General features: G+C 42.0%; 1 protein-coding gene across 1 annotated transcript in view; it reads left to right on the top strand.

Annotated features, from left to right (window-relative positions):
- Positions 1 to 21,848, top strand: part of ppox (protoporphyrinogen oxidase) — a 35,138-nt gene that overhangs the window by 9,676 nt on the left and 3,614 nt on the right. Inside the window, exons 5-10 of the mRNA XM_046400388.1 lie at positions 18,014 to 18,146; positions 18,387 to 18,531; positions 19,989 to 20,182; positions 20,817 to 20,877; positions 21,214 to 21,332; positions 21,688 to 21,801. Of these exons, the coding sequence (XP_046256344.1) occupies positions 18,014 to 18,146; positions 18,387 to 18,531; positions 19,989 to 20,182; positions 20,817 to 20,877; positions 21,214 to 21,332; positions 21,688 to 21,801 (766 nt within the window). The remainder of the gene's footprint in view (positions 1 to 18,013; positions 18,147 to 18,386; positions 18,532 to 19,988; positions 20,183 to 20,816; positions 20,878 to 21,213; positions 21,333 to 21,687; positions 21,802 to 21,848) is intronic.

The raw sequence follows: 21,848 nt of genomic DNA, 5'->3' as shown, positions 1-21,848 counted from the left end.
TGGGACCCTCTTGCTATGAGGCGACCGTGCTAACCACTGCACCACCGTGCCGCCCGTTTTTTCTAGAATATTTTCTTCATTGGTTTCTTATTTCTTATAGTTTCTTCATTGGTGTCCTAAACCTAGTTGTATTAAAAAGACTGTGCATCAATAACTCAACTAGAGTTTCATTAAATACCAACAATTTTAATTAATAATTACCAAGATTTCTGGTTAATCACTTTTGTTGGGTGAGACTGATTTGATTAATTTGCTAATTTTTTAAATAAATTACTTATTAGTCATTTTTGATTATCTCTGATAACACACTACTCAGTCTGAAACTATCCCTCGCATTGACTATCCCCCATGCAACATCAAGCCTTTGGTCCTCTGATCACTTCTGCTCACCACCAGCAAACTTCCCCCTCCCGTACAAACAACATGACTGCAGGAATCCAAATGCTCTCATTCCAGTAACTCATCTGGCCATAATCCTTCTGGTCCTCTTAATACTGCGCCGGTGAATGCTTTCTCTGTATACAACAAAACTTTTGTGCTGAATTTCATCTTCGGTTTTAAAAAACCTTTTATGTTGTTGTTCCCTCAGAAGGATTTTCTTAAAGCACAACATCTTGACACACTTCAGAACCAGCAATACCCTGTTACGCACTAGTAGGAGCAATATGGTTATTGGCAAAAGAATCAATGATTATGGGAAATAATCATTAAAGCAAAAATTAGTGTATGTTTTATACACATAAAAATCGGGGCACCACTCTGTCACCAGGAACCAATAGCCAAATTAATTAACAGGAAATAACTCTCTCTTAAAATTATGAAGGATGATTCCGAGCACTGACTGTCACTCACTGGCTGAATGAATTCAGAATCAGAATCAGAATCAGAATTCCTTTATTAATCCCTGGAGGGAAATTCTTGTTTTTACAGACATTGCACATGCAGTATTCCCGACCAAGAAAGGAGAAAAGTGCAGAGTATAAAAAATAGGATAAACTTAATAAAGATAGGATAAACAAAACTAAAATCTCAAAGTACAGGTATTTACAAAAAAACTGTATTCAAATTTTTAAGAAAATTTAAAATACAGGTATGTGCATGTGTAAAAAGCCAATATGTACATTGTATATATACAGTGAGTGTGTCCATCACAGTGCTGAGTTTAACAGTTTGATGGCGACAGGCAGGAATGATTTCCTGTGTCGCTCTGTGGTGCATCGTGGGAGTATGAGTCTGTTGCTGAACGAGCTCCTGTAGCCGATCAGCACATTGTGGAGAGGGTGAGAGGGAAAGTCCAGTATAGTTCTTATTTTGGACAACATCCTCCTCTCAGACACCACTGTCAGAGAGTCCAGTTCCTCTCCCACAACATGGCTGGCCTTCTTGATGATTCTATTGAGTCTGTTGGTGTCCCTCACCCTCAGGCAGCTGCCCCAGCAGGCAACGGCATATGTGATGGCACTGGACACCACCGACTCATAGAACATCCTCAGCATCGTCCTGCAGATGTTGAAGGACCTCAGCCGCCTCAGAAAGTAGAGGCGGCTCTGGCCCTTTCTGTAGACCATGTCCACATTCTTGCACCAGTCCAGTTTGTGGTCTAAGTACACCCCCAAGTACTTGTACTGTTCCACCACCTCCACAGTGTCCCCTTTGATGTTGATAGGGGTCACTGGAGCCTTAGTCCTCCTCAGGTCCACCACCAGTTCTTTGGTCTTTGTCACATTGAGCTGTAGGTGGTTTTTCCCGCTCCATGTGACAAAGTTGTCCACTACCGTCCTGTACTCTCTCTCATCCCCCCCAGTAATACACCCAACCACTGCAGAGTCATCAGAAAATTTCTGAAGATGGCAGGACTCTGTGCAGTGCGTAAAGTCTGTGGTGTAAATCGTGAAGAGGAAGGGAGAGAGGACAGTCCCCTGTGGAGCCCCGGTGTTGCTGATCACTTCATCTGACAGGCAGCACTTCAGGCGTACGTACTGCGGTCTGCCCGTCAGATAGTCTGCGATCCAGGACACCAGTGGGGCATCCACCTGCATCGCTGTCAGCTTCTCAGCCAGCAGAGCCGGCCTGATGGTGTCAAACGCACTCGAGAAATCGAAGAACGTGATTCTCACAGTGCTTGCCGGCTTGTCCAGGTGGGTGTAGACTCTGTTCAGCAGGTAGATGATGGCATCGTCCACTCCAAGGCGGGGCTGGTAGGCGAACTGAAGGGGATCCTGAAGCGGTTGGACCATGGGCCTGAGCTGCTCCAGGACGAGTCTTTCCAGGGTCTTCATGATGTGTGACGTCAGGGCCACAGGCCTGTAGTCCTTGGGGTCGCTGGGACGCGGCGTCTTCGGGACAGGAACGAGGCATGACGTCTTCCACACCACGGGGACCCTCTGAAGACTCAGACTCAGGTTGAAGACATGATGAAGTACTCCGCTTAGCTGGGGGGCACAGACTTTCAGGACCCTGGGGCTCACACCATCTGGGCCTGCAGCTTTGCCTGCACGGAGTCTCTGCAGCTGTCTTCTCACCTGGTCAGCTGTGAAGGTCATCGTTGGGGTGATGGGTGGGGGAGGAGTGCTTGTGGTACCCAGGTGAGAGTGGTCCACCCAGGCTTCTGGGGACGAGGTGTGAGCGAGGCCATCCAGATGGAATGTGGGTGGAGGGAGAGAGGCTGGAGTGGCTGGTTGCTGCAGCCGTACTGCTGAGGAGTCGTTTGAAGCGTGAATTGGGGTCCCTGTGTCGAATCTGTTAAAAAACTGATTCAACTCGTTCGCCCGTTCCACACTGCCATCAACTCCTCCGCTGTTTGGCCCGTAACCTGTGATGGTCCTCATGCCACTCCACACCTCTCTCGTGTTGTTCTGCTGGAGTTTCCACTCCAGCTTCCTGCGGTACCTCTCCTTTGCCTCCCTGATCTTTGATCTCAGGGTGCGCTGAATAGCTCTCACCTCCTCCCTATTGCCTGCTCTGAAAGCCCTCTTCTTGTCATTGAGGATGGCTTTGATGTCCTTGGTTACCCACGGCTTGTTGTTGGGAAAGGGAAAGGGAATTCAGCTGTTATTGCAAGTACATTCACAATAACCACAGACAACGACAGGTTAAACTATAACAGGATTTATTAACCAGCAACAACCATCCATAGATAAGTATCACTTTGTAATAAACACTATTATAATCTAAGTTTATCAACACACATTAACTATTAACTAAAGATAACACAGGTACAGCAGCAGGAGTATATCTATACATGGGTATACATATATACAGGAGTGTGTGTGTGTGTGTGTGTGTGTGAGAGAGAGAGAGAGAGAGAGAGAAATAGCGGTGGAGACCAGGATGGCAGAGGGAGGACGTGGGGGGGCGTGTCCCTCGAAGCCAAGACGGCGGGTCGTTGCATGAGTGACGTCAGCAAGACCAAGGTGGCGATAGAGTGGCACCCAGGACATGCAGCTCAGAGCCAAGATGGCGATTGCCCACATAATGTGGCTGACGTGGCAAACAAAGACTACAAAAACAAAGATCCTCGAGTGTCACGTGTCTCGTAAGGAGATTCGTGATCGTGTGCTCGGACTCATGCCCATGGAAAAATGTGAGAGGGAGATAAAGATAGAAGAGGAACTTAAAGAATTAAGAACCCAGCAAAGATCACCACCTCAATTCTTTTGAGTCTCACACTATCACCACACAATAGCGGAGTCAGTAAACTGGAGTTTATCTGCTCAGATATTGGTCTTTTAACTGGTGACGTGCAAGCTCACGGAACTGATGGATTTGGGTGATCGGTAACAAAAATTAAATGAGTGCGGTTTAATTAATTCAATTTAATTTAATCCATTTTGGAATGAGACTGTAACATAACAAAATTTGGAAAAAGCAAAGCGGTGTGAATACTTTCCGGATGCACTGTCTATAGGGGAAATCAAACAACCACTCCACAGGTGCATGGCACAGCGCAGGAGGGTCAGCTCATCAGGTGAAGAATCGGCTGCATATCTCAAGGATAAGGGACACGCTTTTGAGGACTCTAATGTTCACATTTTTGGACAAAGAAGATTAATGTTTTGAGACAGGTGTGAAAGAGGCCATCTATGTCCAGATAGAACATTTGCACCTTCCCTCATGTGACCTGAACGACTCACATGATGGAGTGGGACAACAACTCACCCCTTAGCTCGTGACCATAACGACTCACATGATTGCACAAAGTATCAACGACCCTCAAGACCACCCCCAAGGTGACAACCCCACTAGAGGTTAAATACCTGGATTTTCCCCTTCTGTCTCAGAACTGAAGAAGCCTTTCGGATGAAAGGTGAAATGTCTTCAACAACCCAAAGATAACCCGTTGCCTTTGCTTCTAGCACTTCAGCTGCCTTTGTGGAATGTGGAACTGTGCCTGAATGATTATACTTTTATCAGCTTATGTGGAATTTCAGCCTTGAGTGGAGGACTTGCTGCCATATTCAGAAGGTGTTTTCCTTGTTGGTTAGTGAACACCTGGTGATGTCAATGCTGATTTGATACCTCTGATAAATTTTGATCATAGCTCAAAACCCTCCAACCTAACCCTCCAAAGCTACGAATAAGCACTTTCTACACATCTCACTCCCACTAAACAAGGCAGATGACACACCTTGCAGATGATGGGAGCGGGAGAGGCAGAGGGAGAGCGAGTGGAAAAAGCCATGCTAGCGCTAAGCTGAGCTGAGCGACAGACAGAACGGGGATTGGGAAAGGAAAGAATCCAGAGGATCGTGCAGTTAATAAACTTTTCCTAAAGTGCTTGTGTACTTAATTGTCAAAATCAACCACAGTGAAAGCTAACACAAAGTATGTCGATTGAAGTACATCCACACTATCAAGCACCAAACGCAGGCAAGTGAATGAGTAGGACAGAGCAGAAACAGGAGGTGACACAATACGTTACCCAACAATCAGAGATCGTCGAGGAGCGACCAGTAGTCCCTTTGCTTCTGCTAATCAACATTTCACTGTAATGACAATAAAGTTGTTTCTAATCTAATATGCATATCAGAAGAAAATACATTGTAACACTCTCCCTCTCTCTTTTGAGAGCACTTTTGAGATATTTAACTCCAACCTCTGCAGATGTTGGGCTATCAACAGATATCTCAACTTCAGCAGCCTCAAGCACTCCTGTCCCCTTCAACTTTGAAGAGTCCAGGGATGCAGCAGCCTCAAGCACTCCTGTCCCTTCCACCTCTGAGGAGCCCAGTGATGCAGCATCAGGAACAAAGGCTGCACCATTGGACCCTGCTGACTGGCCTCTTCTCTAACTGATCAAGTATGAAGAAAGTTAGTTCACAGAGGTCCATTTCAAGTTCAAAACAGCTTCACATTTCCAAAACAAAAGGACGGACGAAGGTGTCAGCATGAATATTTTACCAGATTCTTAGTCAATGGGGAAAAAATCAGGAGAAGCTCGCTCGTGTACTCAAAAAAGGACGATAGCTTGCACTGCTTCTGCTGCAAAATGTTTTCAAAAAGAGATTACATATTGAATAGGGAAGGACTAAAGGACTGGAAAAAAACCACTTGTTCAAGTTCCATGATGATAGCCAGGAGCACAATGTTAGCAAGGCAACATGGAAAGACATGGAGGTCCGTTTAGTAAAAGGGCTGACAGTAGATAGACAGGAGGTGGCATTTGTTGAGGCTGAGAGAAAAAGGTGGTGTGAGGTTTTACAGTGATTGGTGGCAATAATTCAATCTGTCTTTCAAAAATACTAGAAGCCATTGTAAAAGACATCAATACATCCATACAATATTTTATATATCATTTTAGATTGCACAGCTAATTTGAGTCATAAGAAACAGCTCTCTGTCATAGTCGGGATAGTTACACCAGGAGACATACTGTACCTCAAGTTAAAGAGTATTTCTTAGGCTTTCTTGTTGCAGAGGGGTCAACAGGGGAAGGTTTGTCATCTCTTATCCTAAAAAGGCTAGAGGAGCTTTGAGGACTGCAGAGGCCAGTCCTATGACCATGGGAACATGAAGGGCAAAAATAAAGGTGTTCAGACAACGGTGCTTCAGGTAAACACAAGAGCTTTTTTTGTCCAATGTGGTGCCCACACCTTAAATCTGGTAACAGCTGCATGCTGTGAAAAGCTCCCCAGATGCCTTTGACTACTTTGGGAATTTAACAAAGTTATTCCAGCTCTTTTCAGTCTCCACCCATAGGCAGCCGTGGCCTAGAGGTTGGAGAAGCGGCTTGTGATCGGAGGGTTTCCCCCACCGGGCGGGGAGGAAAAATTTGGGTGTGGTGGATTAATGTGAAAAATGCTCCCCCATCCCTCCATTAGCCAGCTGATGTGCCCCTGAGCAAGGCACTTAACCCGCCAATATGCTCCCTGGGCGCATGATGCTGCCCACTGCTCCTGTGTGTGTTTTCACTGCATGTAATTTGCCGGGTGTTGCATGTGTGTTCAATGAAGGATGGGTCAAATGCAGAAGACGAATTCAGTGTGTGTATGTAAAAATATATATACTGTCAATAAAGCTGATTCTTCTTCTTCTTCTTCTTCTTCTTCTGCTTCTGAAACATGTCAAGTCTGAAATCATGGGCAGAGACCAGATGGGAAAGTAGGATAAGAAATATTGAGGCGGTAAGATATCAGGCTAGGCAACTCAAAGAGGCTCTTCTTGAGGTGAGGGAAGCAACTGCAGACCCTGTGGTGAGAGACCCAGTCTTTGGCTGAGGAGATTGGATCTTGCTGTATTTGCATTTGTACAGCTTTTTGGTATGAAGTTCTCAGCAAGATCCAGCATGTGAGTAAAACCACTACAGGCCTGTCGCCTTGACCTCTCACCTGATGAAGACCATGGAGGGGCTCATCCTCAGTCACCTTCACTCTGTGGTGAGTACAGCGATGGACACGCTGCAGTTTGCCTACAGGCCAAACATCGGGGTGGATGATGCTGTCATCTACCTGCTGCACCATGCGCTGACTCACCTGGAGAGTGTCTGGAAGCGCTGTGAGAATCATGTTTTTTGACTTCTCAAGCGCATTCAACACAATTCAGCCGGTGCTACTGAGAGGGAAGCTGGAGAGAGCAGGTGTGGACGGACATTTGGCTGCTTGGATCATCGACTACCTCACCAGCAGGCCACAGTTTGTGAGACTGCGTAACTGTGTGTCTGAGGTGGTGGTCTGCAGCACGGGGGCACCTCAGGGAACAGTACTCTCACCTTTCTTCTTCACCCTCTACACCTCGGACTTCATGTACAACACCAGCAGATGTCACCTCCAGAAGTTCTTTGACCACTCAGCCATTGTTGGCTGTGTGTCTGAGGGGAATGAGACGGAGTACAGGTCAGTCATCGTGGACTTTGTGGACTGGTGTGAGTGCAACCACCTGTGCTTAAACACAAGTAAAACAAAGGAGATGTTGATTGACTTCCGGAGAAAGACATTACCACTTACACCGGTGAACATCCAGAGCTCAGACATTGAGATTGTGGACAGTTTCACCTCAACCATAAACTGGACTGGTCACATAACACTGATGCCCTGTACAAGAAGGGCCAAAGTCGCCTCCACCTTCTGAGGAGACTGAGGTGCTTTGGAGTGTGCAGATCCCTCCTAAGGACTTTTTATGACTCTGTGGTAGCCTCTGCTATTCAATACGCTGTGGTATGTTGGGGACCAGGCAGCACGGACCGGGACAGGAAGAGACTAAATAAGCTGGTCAGGAGGGCCAGCTCTGTCCTGGGCTGCCCACTGGACTCCGTGGAGCAGGTGGGTGAGAGGAGGATGTTAACCAAGCTGACATCCATCATGGACAACACCTCTCACCCTCTGCATCAGACAGTGGAGGCTCTGAGCAGCTCCTTCAGCGGCAGACTGCTACACCCTCAGTGTAGGAAGGAGCGCTACCGCAGGTCTTTCATTCCCGCTGCTGTTAGACTATATAATTCTATGATCTAGTCCTCTTTCTTCCCTTATGAGGACTTGTATATAGCTTTATAGTGTACTGTTTTTACTTACCGTGTAAATTGTTAATTTATTTTACCTCTACATTCTTTTGTAACTGTTTTTGCACACTCCTTCCTTTTTGCACTCCTCTTCTGTCCTTGTGAGCTGCCACAACAAGTGAATTTCCCCACTGCGGGATCAATAAAGTTCATCTTCTTCTTCTTCTTCATGCACTCACCCTCCATGCGGCTAGATGTGGCAGTTGACTTGCTGAAGAAAGCTCAAGATGCCCTCTTGTCCTACAGAAACACTGGCTATTCAACTGCAAAGGCAATGTGTAATGAAATGAATACAGAGGCTGAGCTAAAACAAAAGGGGCTGAGAACTACAAAAAGGCACTTTGTCTATGACTCTCAAGATGAGCCCCTTGAGGATGCACTGTGAAAAATGGAAACTGCATTTTTTCAATGTGCTTGTAGATGCAGCCATCTCCTCTATTGATGAGAAATTTCAGAACAGAAACTGGGAGAGGTAAAAGACAAATTTGGAGTGCTCTTCAACTTCCCTAACATAAAAAAGAAGAGATTCTAAAACATTGTCAAACCTTGAGCACAGCTCTGACCCATGACAGCAAGGCAGACATTGATGGCACTGAACTTGCAATGGAAATGTACAATTTTCCACCTCTGCCATCAAAGAATATGACCAACATGGATCTGTTGACTTTCCTGCATGAGAGGAAACTGACAGAGTTGCACAGTGGCTGCTGCTGAAAGAAGCTTTTCTAAGCTTAAACTCATTAAAACTTTCCTGAGGTCTACCATGATGCAAACTCGTCTCTGTGGACTATCAATAATAAACATAAATCATGTGGTCTCCAGTGAGTTGTCATATGATGATGTCATAGATGACTTTGCTGGGAGAAAATCTAGAAAAGTACAGTTGTAGCAGGTTGAGTTGGTAGTGGCATAGTTTATCACTCTAGTGGATGCAGTAAAGAAAAGCGCCACTAGAGGTCTGTAAAATGCCTTTTTTGCACCTAGTTTTGCATATAGTTGTATATAAGTATTTTATATAGCTTTTATATATAGTTATTTTATTTTGTATGTAGTTATTGCATAGTGTAAATGTGGCTTATGTATGGAGTTATTGTGTACAAACTGTGTGGTTATTTAAATTTGATGCTTGATGTTGATTGTTGTATTTATAATTTATTACTATTATTATTATTTATTCACTTATTTGCAGAAATTTTATTTTGTGATAAGAGTATTTATATTGGATTTTTTTTGTTTTCTTGGTGGTTCAACCACGATCCATTTTTTGATTCAACCACAGTGGTTTGACCTCCTGCTGTGGTCCTGCTTGAAACTTACTGCGATTACTACTGTTTAGTCATAATCGGTTTTAATTCTATTACTCCTCTGCTGCAGCTGCTACCATTATTATTGTTACTAATATTGCTATGATAATCACCATAGTACCTTCTGTATGCTTCATTGTGACTATCATTATCTACAGTTCCAGTACTTCTGGTATTATTTTTTACTTGTAGTAGCCTAAAGGGTGTGTGCTATGCTCTGGCATGTGCCGCATGCATTAATTTCTTGTCTCTAAACTGCAAAAATAATGCAGTCAACATGAGTGCAGGGTTTACTTGAATGTTATTGTATTTGTGGAACTGTAGAAATTTAATATCTGATGTGTTATCTGTTGCATCAAACTGTCCACTGTGGTTTTACAGTCCACTCTAGGCAAGCATAACGAAAATAGTTTTATAATCATAATGCATATGTGATGAACATACATTAACGCTCAGATAGTTGTCTCTTGTTGCGGATGCTGCTGATTTCTCATGAAACGCCCTTAAGAAAACAGTAACTGTAATTATTGTTTGTTAACACTTGTATTCAGTGATCTAATAATGTCTGATTACTTTTACTACTTTATTGTTTTTACAGCTGTTTGCCTGTTTTTAAGATTGCTATTAGTAATATTGTATTGCTTAGCCTCTATCAGTATATGAACTGATTCCTCAAAACATTGGATATCCATAATGGTAACACAATGCTTAACCAGAAAATGCTCTAAGACCTCAGCCAAAGTGGCAGTGTGAGTTTACTGAATTTAAGATCTGTTTAAAAAACAAACAAAAAAACAATAAAATTAGAGCTTGTTTGGTAATACTGTTTACATAGATATTTTTTAAAACCCTGCCAGGTACTGCCAGAAGTAACCCACAAGTATGTCAAGAGCTGCGCAAATTGGGGAAAGTCGTTAAGTTCATGGTGTTGAACAATGGCCAGGAAAGTTTGTTGGGTTTTTTTAATGGTGTGGACCATTAAATACAAAAAAAGGCACAGTAAAGTTCAAACTGATAAACTTTATTGTTTTCTGTAAATATCTACTCATTGTGATTGTTATAGGGGCATTTTTCCCACTGTGTTACATCAACTTTTTTTTTTTTTTTTTTTAATAATTTGTTTATTGAGCATCAACAGTACAAATATACAATTTGGACACGGGGGATGAAAACCCCATATGAAAAAGAAAATGCTCACATTTTTAGTTTACAACTTACAACCTCCCAACCCACCCATCCCACCCCCCACCCTCCTAGTTGAAAAAAAATAATAATAACAACAATAATAATAATAGATTTTAAAGGTATAATATTAATAATAAAAATAAAATAAAATGGTAATAATAATAAATAAAAATAAAAAAGGGGGGAAAAGAAAGGAAAGAAAGGGGAAAAAAAAAAACTTTAAGTAAGCTCAGATATCTGTCTCCTCAATATCTAATGTGTCTATAATGGACAGCAAAGGATCCCAAGTTTTATCAAATTTCCTCAGGGAGCCCTTGAGGGAAAACCTTAGCCTCTCCAGCTTTAGGTTGAAGAGGACCTCCCTCACCCATCGACTATAGGAAGGGGGTAGTGTATGTTTCCAGTTAAGCAAAATTAAGCGTCTGGCCAGTAAAGTACAAAAAGCTATACTATGTTGTGCTTCGCTTGTAAAGGCGTTAGTCTGTGGAATACCAAAAAGAGCTGGTAAAGGGTGGGGGTCAGCTCCCACATTATAGGCCATGTGGAGAGTATCAAATATTTTAGACCAAAAGTCTATCAGCTTTGGATATGACCAAAACATGTGCATAAGATCGGCAGGAGACTGGTTACATCTATTACAGATGTCTGCGACATTGGGATAAAATTTTGACAATCTATGATTAGTGTAGTAGATTCTGTGTATGAATTTGCATTGGATTAACCCATGTCGGGCACAGATGGAGGAATGGTGTACTAACTCTAGAATGTTAGCCCACTGGTCTTCTTCAAGAGTCATTCCTAGATCCTGTTCCCATAGATTTTTTGTTTGCTGGGGGAAGATTGCAGTGATAGAATCAAGGGCTCTAAAAATATATGAAATATTCCCTCTCTGATTCGGGTTTAACACAAGAAGTGAATCTAGCAAAGTTTTTGAGGGGAGATTTGGGAAGTCAGAGTAGTTTTTCTGAACAAAGTGTCTAATTTGAAAAAAACGAAAGAGGTGGGAAGGAGGGAGCTTAAATTTGGTTGACAGATCAGCAAAGCTCATGAAAGTACCATTGTCAAAAAGATCATTAATAGAGGTTATGCCCCTTTCAAACCACAGCTGAAAGGCAGGGTCCATAATTGATGGTTTGTAATTATTGTTGTGTAATACTGGAGCATAAATAGAGCAATCTTTCAGGCCAAAATGCCTCCTGAATTGCAACCATATTTTAAGGGACTGTTTGACTACTGGGTTAATGCTTACATCAGTGGTTGACACAGAAAGTGAAGAGCATAGCCATGACCTCAATGAGGCTTGAGATGAAGAAATTTCAATTTGGACCCAGGCAGGTTGATTGGTAGTGGATTTGTCAGTCCAATACAATAGTTTATGAATATTAGCTGCCCAGTAATAGTGCAAAAAATTGGGGAGAGCAAGGCCCCCCTCTCTCTTAGGAAGTTGCAATATTTTTTTCTGCATGCGCACAGGTTTACTGGCCCAAAGAAACTTTGACGCTGATTTGTCCAATTTAGCAAAAAACTTTTTTGAAGTAAGTACGGGAATATGTTGAAAAAGGTAAAGAAACTTTGGCAAAACAGCCATCTTGATAAGGTTCACCCTGCCAGCCAAAGACAAAGGCAAGGTGGACCATCTGGTAAAGTCTTCCTCAACCTTACCAAGCAAGGGAACAAAATTTTTACTGAAAGTATCTGCCAGGGTCCTTGTAACAAATATCCCTAAATATTTAAAGCCTTCATCTGCCCTCTTAAAAGGGGCTATGTTGTTTGGGAGATCCCCAACCAAGTTATTTATTGCAAATAGCTCACTTTTCCCAAAATTGAGTTTGTAGCCAGACAATTGGCCGAACTGATTTAGAATATCTAAGACAACCGGGAGTGATGTGGAGGGATTTGACACATAAAGGAGTAGATCGTCTGCATATAATGATAGCTTATGCACAGTGCCATGGCGAAGGATACCTTGAAATCTAGGTTCAGATCTTAACCAGATTGCCAGAGGTTCAATGGCTATGGCAAACAATAAAGGGGACAGTGGACAGCCCTGTCTAGTACCACGGTGGAGCTGAAAAGGGGGTGAGATGGTATAATTTGTTTGTACAGATGCAACTGGAGATGAATATAACAATTTGACCCATGAAATAAAACCTGAACCTAACCCAAATTTATCCATTATTTCAAAAAGAAAGTCCCATTCCACCCTGTCAAAAGCTTTCTCAGCATCCAGCGATACCACAACCTCTGGGGTGCTGGAGCTGGGCATGTTAAGTATATTGAATAGTCTTCTGGTATTGTGGAATGAGTGTCTTCCTAACATGAAGCCTGTTTGATTCGATGAAATGATTCTTGGTAAAATCAGCTGGAGGCGGAGGGATAAAAGTTTGGCTAGAATCTTGTAATCCACGTTTAGGAGAGATATGGGTCTGAAACTACTACAAAGTAAAGGATCTTTGTCTTTTTTCAACAAAAGAGAAATAGTGGCGTTAGTTAGGGTTGGAGGGAGTCGACCAACAGACAGTGCCTCATTATATACATCGCTGAGGGCCTTAGAGAGAAGTGGGAACCGTAAATCCATCTGGACCCGGTGATTTGCCACTTTGTAAAGCCCTAATAGCATTTGCAACCTCAGTTGGTGATATTGGGCTGGCTAAGTTTTCTACTAACTCACTCTCTACTCTGGAAAATTCAATAGTATTGAGCAGATTGGTTGTATTAATCTGTGGATGATCTGATGCATATAGATCAGAATAAAATTTAGCAAATGTTTCATTTATATGTTTTGGGTCAGTAAGGGTGACGCCAGATGGTGACTTAACACTTGGAATAAGCCTAGAAGCAGCTGCAGATCTAGACTGCTGGGCAAGGAGTTTGCCAGCCTTATCTCCTGACTCAAAAAAACGTTGTCTAGATTGGAGCAATTGTCGTTCTGCTTCATTAGTAGTTAGACAATCAAACTCAGATTGAAGTTGCAGGCGTTTTTTGTATAGTGCAGGGTCTGGGTTTGTAGAATAATTGTCATCAACTTTTTTAAGCATTTGTGTTAATTCTGGCTGTCTGGCCATATTCATTTTGTTAAGATGAGATGAGTAGGAAATTACTGTATGTGACCTCTTAGATATGCCTTGAAGGTTTCCCATAAAGTGCCTCTTGACACATCTGGGGTATCATTAATTTAAAAAAATAGCTGTATGGAGGATGTTAAAGACTCAATAAAGGGGTCATTAGCTAATAAATATGAACTGAATCTCCATGGCTTTAAAGGACGTCTGTAGGTAGGAAAATGTATGTCTAGAGATGTGGGCGCATGGTCAGAAATCATAATACTATGGTACTCACATGAGTGGATAGTAGAAAGTAATCGATTATCTAGGAGAAAAAAGTCTATTCTAGAATAAGAACGATGGACGTGTGAAAAAAAAGAGAATGATTTTTTGTCAGGAAATTTAAACCTCCATGGGTCTGAAAAACCCAGCTCTGCTGTAGTGGAAGCAAGTTGTTTAGCCAAATTTGAAAGGGAATATGGTCTGGAAGAGTCTAAGTCAGCATCTTGAACAAAATTGAAATCCCCTCCTACGATTATGTGGTATGTTTCAATATTGGGGATGGAGGTAAAGAACCTGGATATGAACTGTTCATCATCCCAATTTGGTGCATAGACACTAGCTAAGATAACTGGGATATTGCACAGCTTCCCCGACACTATAACAAACCTACCAGATGAGTCCGCAACAACTTTTTCTAACTCAAAGGGAATATGATTTTGAATTAAGATTGCAGTTCCCCTAGCCCTAGCACTAAACTTGGAGTGATACAATTGACTAAACCTACCCCTCTTAATGCGTAAAATTTCATCACTACGCAAGTGTGTCTCCTGCAGAAACACCACGTCTCCTCTAAGATCCTGAATATGTGACATTATCTTATTTATTTTAGTTGCTTGGTTTGCCCCCTTGACGTTCCATGATATGAAACGGATATTATTCACAGTGTTTGTACTTTCCATACAGGCAGTGGAGTTAACTGTGTATTATATGCATGTTGTGGTATATGATATAAATGTGCATAATATTGAAGCCTGAAGACATATGCTATGGCACAATATCTGAGAAATAAAAAGAGGAGGAGAAAGAAAAGAGAGAGAGATAAAAATAAAAAATAAAATAAGAACCCTTCCCCATCCCTCCCCACCCCAAACATGCAGTCGCCCACCCCCACCATTCCCAACCACCTCCCCAACCCTTGCACAAACGTGCGATGTTCTCTTAACAAAATTCTCCCGGGGCTCCTCTCTACTCTCTTCTGCCCCGCCACACATTATTTGAAAGTATTAATGCAACAGTAATTTCAACCATTCTGAACATGACGAATCTAAAGGGGTTCAACTTAACAGCTGATTTGCGAAAGACAAGAGAAAACATTGAGTCCCACTTTGCACGTCACATCGGTTAAATTCACGCATTCTGTAACTCCAATAAGAAAGCAACACACTCAGTCAACAGGACTATCATTAACTGCGCCACTCGGTGGCATCTTAGGAAATAAAACACTAATGAAAAAACTTGTAACATAGGCCTACTTTTTTCAGATTGTTAACGTTACTCAACTTTCCTGCATTCAGATTCGTATAAGTCCATACTACAAGAAAAAACAGTAGCAAGAAAGGTGAACCTGTAAACACCGGCGTTGATCAACATCAGTCCACCATCGGTGAAGTAGGTTTCTGGTGCGCGGCCAAAAACTGCTGAGCTGCTTTCACTGAAGACAGGCGCCGTCTTCCTCCTCCGTTTTCGGACCTGATAAATAGCTGTGCCGGGTAGAGCAGTGAAGGCTTGAGATGGAGGGTGTAGAGTCGATTCATTACGTCTTTATACTCTGCACGTTGATCCAGCACTTCAGGGCAGTAGTCTTCGTAAATGTATATCGGCTTACCATCATACTTCAGCTCGCCTCGCTTCCGACGGGCAGCACGAATCACAGTGTCTTTAGTTTGAAACTTGTGAAAACAGATGATCACTGCCCTGGGCTTTTCTCCCCACATCAACCAAGAAAAAGTCGTTGGCCCTGCACCCTCGACTGATTCAGGCACACCTATGAGACGAATGTTGCACCGTCTGCTTCTCCCTTCTAGGTCTGTGAGCTTAGCTTTCAGCCTTGCGTTATCTTCAGCCATAGAGGTTACCTGTGTTTCTAGAAGTTGCAGTTGGTTCAGCCCAGATTCCACATCGCAGATACGCTGTTCGTGATTGTTTACCGTGAACTGCAATCCATCCAATTTTGTATCAATGGCAGCAAGCTTGTTTTCAAATCTGACAGAAAGAGAGTCCGGTTTAGTTAGCAAAGGAGGTCGGCTAGCATGCTAGCCAACGTGGCATTATCGATAGCAGGGTTAGCCGCAGAAGCTTGTTCTGTTTTTTTCTTCTCTTTGTCCGGTTTGCTCGTCCTAGATGCCATGTTGGCTTGTAAGACACTTTAAAGCAGGTTTTGATGTGTCGAAGTTACTAAATGCACCAACGTTAAGATAATTTGTAGTCAAAATGGAAAATGCGTGGCAGGAGTCTAGAAAAACACCACTACTCTATTCCGCTCACCAACCGGAAGTCGTGTTACATCAACTTTTAACAACAACAACAACATTTGGGAACTAAGGAGAAAATTTTTTTGCTATTTTGAATGTGAAATTCTTACCTGATATACAAATTCTATCCTGGTCAAAGTCTATCTGAGTGAAAAACCACATAAAAATACCTTCCATTGTGTCAGTTCCTCATAATTTGTCTTGCTTTCTCTCACTTCACTGTCTAAATCATAAGCACTGATTCCCCAACCAACTTAATAAATGGACTGTCAGTAAGGTAGGGGCAACTGTGCGTAAATTAATTGAAAGAAACAAACAACAAAGTAAAATACCTTATATGTGCTTACATGTTTAATACCAATAAAATTTACGTTGATACAATGCAAAAACTACATATTTTAAAACATGAATGTTTCACACACATTCTCAACCCTACAGCACAGAAGATCTATATAATCAGCACCCAAGATTAGTGTCACCAAATCAGTATCTGATGAAATGTAAAATGTGGTCACAATCTCCCCTTCTGTACCTGAGTTATGGTGTTGCATAATGGCCAGAAAAGTTTGTTGGGTTAGGGTTTCCGGAACATTATGATGTCACAGTGAAGATGAGCTTTGACCATTTGCATATGTTGTCACTTAAACATTTTATTTAATATTTTTTGTAGAATATGAGATAAATGTGATTCATCAGATATATTTCAAAGGACAGTTAGGGTAGTTAGTACAGGAATCAGAATCAGAATCAGAATCAGAATTGCTTTATTTATCCCTGAAGGGAAATTCTTGTTCTTACAGACATTGCACATGCAGTATTCCCGACCAAGAAAGGTGAAAAGTGAGGAGTATAAAAATAGGATAAGCAATAAAAATAGAATAACAAAAACATAGAAATAGATAATAGAAGTAATAGAAATAGAAAAACAAAAACTAAAATCTCAAAGTACAGGTATTTACAAATGTGTTCAAATTTTTTAAGAAAATTTAAAAATACAGGTATGTACATGTGTAAAAAACCAATATATGCATTGTATATATAAAGTGAGTGAGTGTGTCGGTCACAGTGCTGAGTTTAACAGTTTGATGGCAACAGGCAGGAATGTGTCGCTCTGTGATGCATCGTGGCCGTAAGAGTCTTTTGCTGAACGAGCTCCTGTAGCCGATCAGCACATTGTGGAGAGGGTGAGAGGGAAAGTCCAGTATAGTTCTTATTTTGGACAACATCCTCCTCTCAGACACCACTGTCAGAGAGTCCAGTTCCTCTCCCACAACATGGCTGGCCTTCTTAATAATTCTGTTGAGTCTGTTTGTGTCCCTCACCCTCAGGCAGCTGCCCCAGCAGGCAACAGCATATGTGATGGCACTGGACACCACCGACTCATAGAACATCCTCAGCATCGTCCTGCAGATGTTGAAGGACCTCAGCCGCCTCAGAAAGTAGAGGCGGCTCTGGCCCTTTCTGTAGACCATGTCCACGTTCTTGCACCAGTCTAGTTTGTGGTCTAAGTACACCCCCAGGTATTTGTACTCCTCCACCACCTCCACCTCCTGCCTTAGTCCTGCTCAGGTCCACCACCAGTCTTTGTCACATTGAGCTGTAGGTGGTTTTTCCCGCTCCATGTGACAAAGTTGTCCACTACCGCCCTGTACTCTCTCTCATCCCCCCCAGTAATACACCCAACCACTGCAGAGTCATCAGAAAATTTCTGAAGATGGCAGGACTCTGTGCAGTGCGTAAAGTCAGTGGTGTAGATCGTGAAGAGGAAGGGAGAGAGGACAGTCCCCTGTGGAGCCCCGGTGTTGCTGATCACTTCATCTGACAGGCAGCATTTCAGGCGTACATACTGCGGTCTGAATTCTAACATTATCATCTTTGTGTTATTGGCATAAACTACTACTATATAAATTTCCTTCTTTTTCTCTTTCTGCCCATTTCTCTGTTTTCTTTTAGTGGACTTTTGCGTACTGTCCCACCCTTCTCTCGTCCCCTCCTGTTGAGCATGGCCATGGAGATACTGGTGAAAAAAGGCAAGAATGATGATGAGACTGTCCACTCATTTTTTTCCAGAAGGCTTGGAAAAGAGGTGTGGTGAAACTCTAAGAACTTTCTGTCTTAAAGATTTTCATTCATTTTTATTGTTTTATCCACTGGTGAAACCTGGTGTCATGTTGTGTGTGTTACCTAGCCAAAAGCATTGCCTGAAAGGTAGTGTTGTATTATATATAAAACGGTGATAGTTTAATTTTATTACATTTAATAATGTCATCTGTAGCCCATCTTGTGACCACAAATATGTTTTTTCTTTTCCTCTGTGTGTGTCTAGCTGGCTGACATAGCTGTGGACAGTTTGTGTCGTGGTGTGTTTGCCGGGGACTGCAGGAAGTTAAGTGTACGTTCTTGTTTTCCTCTCTTCTACAATGCAGAGCAGCGCAGAGGTTCACTGACACTGGGCATGCTGCTGGGCTCAGGTACACTGCAACATTTACTTTAGTAGGGTTGAGAGCTGATTTGCTTTGTTAATGTATAGAATCCCCCGCAACCCTGACGGATAAACAGTATAGGAAATGGATGGATGGATGGATGTACAGAACCATCCAATATGTCAGAGAGGGTCGAAGCAACTTGAATACAAGAGGTGTACACTTTTCTGAATGCACCCATGTATTAAAGGTTATCAGTTTATTGATAACCTTTCTGTCTTCCCTTATATTGTATTGAGTAGTTAAATAAATGAGAAATAATTATATTCACGAAGTCCAAAAATTCAAGCTCAATGTTTTCTGGGGCTGTAAAGACTAATGGCCAAATCTTGGTGATCTATTGAACTCAGATCTAAATTTCATGTGTTCAGTAGTCTATTGTTTGTCTTAGACAAAAAGGCCATTTGAGCACATTATTTCTGGTGGACTGCCAAAATGCAAAATACACATTGTTAGAATATGCAATAAAGAAGAGTATTAGCCTAGAATCAAAACCAGCATCTCTAATTTGTTCTGTGATTTAGATAGCTCATTCAAGTCAGTTTCTATTCAATTCAATTCAGTTTATTTATATAGCATCAATTCACAACAAAAGTTATCTCATGACACTTTCCAATTATAGCAAAACAATACCATACTCTTTAATTACATTTTGTAATACAGAGAACCCAACATGAACCCAACCCATGAGCAAGCACTTGGCGACAGTGGCAAGGAAAAACTACTTTTTAGAAGGCAGAAAACTCAGAGCAGACCCTGGCTCTAGGTGGGCGGCCATCTACCTTGACCTTATGGGTTGAGATAGAGAGAGAAGGGCGGGGTGAGGGTGGGGGGAGAGAAGGAGCACACAAACAGATGCGTAGCAACAACAATAATACCAGAAGTATTGGAACTATGATAATGATGAAGTATACAGAAGGTACTATGGTGATTATGATAAAAATAATAGTTACAATAATAATGGTAGCTGTAGTCATCATAGTCATAGAATTAAAATACAATTAAATACGCTACTACTAAACAGTAGTAATCACAGTAGGTTTCAAGCAGGACCGGAGCAGGAGGTCCAACCACGATCATATCATTGACAGATATTACCTCAGTTGCCTAGATCTGGTAATAAGTTGACAGTTCAGTCTGATATCAGGGAAATCAATCAGAGCTTTGTAGGTTGCATTAAGAATGTCTATGACACATTTCTGTGTCAGAGCCAGGAAACAGCAACAGAAATGCCAACAAAACAGCAGGATAGTCAGCTCATAGAACCCAGAGTCAGAACCAAACATGGCTGCATTCAGCTGCTATGCTGAATAACCACCTTCTGGATGATCTTAAATGACTGTATTACATCCTAAATTTTCCTGCTGATTCAACTTTTAGCGTTTCATTGTGTTTTACACATAGTTGTAATACACAACAAAGGTTTTATTTGTATAAACCTGCAGGTCCCACTGTTGTGGTCCCCCCTGGTCCTCTGGCTCAGAGATCTATTAAAGAGTCATGGGTCCAGTGGTCCCTGAGCAGAGGAGTGGAGTCCATCCCGGAATCCATCACTGAGTACCTGCAACAGAGTGGGAGAGTACAGCTTCACAAAGAGGCAGCTGTTGAACACATCAGTCCTTCAATCTCTGGCTGGAAGGTTAGCATAGAGGCTACATGCTGAACTTGACTTATGACTGTGATATCTGGCTGGTTGAACATGGTGTGTTATTCAGAAACAGACGAAAAACAAGGAACAGAAAACTTGAATAATGCTTTAACAGAAACTATATATTTATGTATATATAACTCAACTCAACAAAGTTTGCACACCACTTTTATGCATGTGAGGTGTTGCTCTATCTTGGTCCAGACTGAAATATCTCTGCATATGCTCCTTAGGGGATAATGTACACTATCTTTAATTCCCTGTCTTTCTGCTCTTATGGCAGCATTTTAGTTTTTAGTGAAATTTCTTGGCTATGGTGTGGATTGCTACGGAATCCTCTCTCTCTCTCTCTCTCCCTCTCTCACTCTCTCTCTCTCTCTCCCTCTCCCTCTCCCTCCCTCCTCCTCTCCCTCCCTCCCTCCCTCCCTTGCTTTGGTATCTACCCTCTGACAGGTCCATGTTTAGATAAGACCTTCATTCTTGACAATTAGCAACCAATGAATAGAAAAAATGACACGGTGATCCACCATAACCTGCATAACAGCCTTCAGACCTTTAAACAAAAACATTTTTTGTGTTAGTGTATGGCTGCTTTTATAATACAAGTGAATGTCTGTGTGTATAGATCCATTTGGAGGATGGAGTCATATCAGCTGACCACATCATCTCTGCACTGCCTGCTAAAGGCAAGTCATCCATAGAATTTGACTTGAATGTTTCTTTTTATGTGACAGGAACTGTGAAGAATGCATTCAGGTAGTGGGAACTAAATTTATTTCAGCTTCAGTGTAACATGTTTTAACTCTGTCAGTATGTACCTAAGAATTTTGTATGGCTGGGAATTAGAAAAAAATCCAGTTCAAAATATGTTTGTTTTAAATTTGTCATTATATGTTTTTAATGAGTGTTTTGTCTACACTGTCTTCTATAATACCAACCTTTTTCGTAACACAATCCACTAAGAATAAACAAAAGGAAAAAAATGCTTTAAATTATACCTCTCCCTGTGCCCTTCTCCTCAGCCCTCTCTTCGATCCTGCCCTTCTACTGTCATCCTCTTGTCCGGGAGCTGCAGAACATGCACACTGTAACAGTCGCTGTGGTAAATCTTGAGTATGAGGGTTCCATCCTGCCTGTAAAGGTAGGATGATAGGGTTTTGCATATGGCAGTTACATCATTGGATTTGAAAGTGGTAGATAATAGAAAACCAAAACAAAACACCTTTTTTCCTAATGATACTGATTAGGAAATTACTCTATTTTGAACTATGAAGACTGAGTTTGTGCATTTCACTTGTCTGAAGTATAAGTACATTATATTCACAGAGACTTCTGTGTTGTGGTATAAATAAACCCTGTGAAGTAGCACCAAACACATTCTCACCTACTGGATGCACTGACCCCTCCTCAGGTGCAAATATCAAGGCAAACTATTATGAAATTGTGATTCGCATAATAAATCATAATATATTCATTCATTGTCTGTGTGTTATCAGGGTTTTGGACACCTGCTCCCATCATCAGAGGATCGGGGTGTACTAGGGGTGGTCTATGATTCTGTTCTCTTCCCTCAACACAATAAGCCTAATGGTCAGACAACTAGACTGACGGTAAACATATACATACACATAAACACACAGACTCTCCCAGAGTGTGT

Source organism: Scatophagus argus, chromosome 9 (assembly GCF_020382885.2).
Source record: "Scatophagus argus isolate fScaArg1 chromosome 9, fScaArg1.pri, whole genome shotgun sequence".
NCBI classification, from domain to species: Eukaryota; Metazoa; Chordata; class Actinopteri; family Scatophagidae; genus Scatophagus; species Scatophagus argus.
Note: the sequence above shows the minus strand (reverse complement) of the source record. Positions and strands in the feature narration are given on the sequence as shown.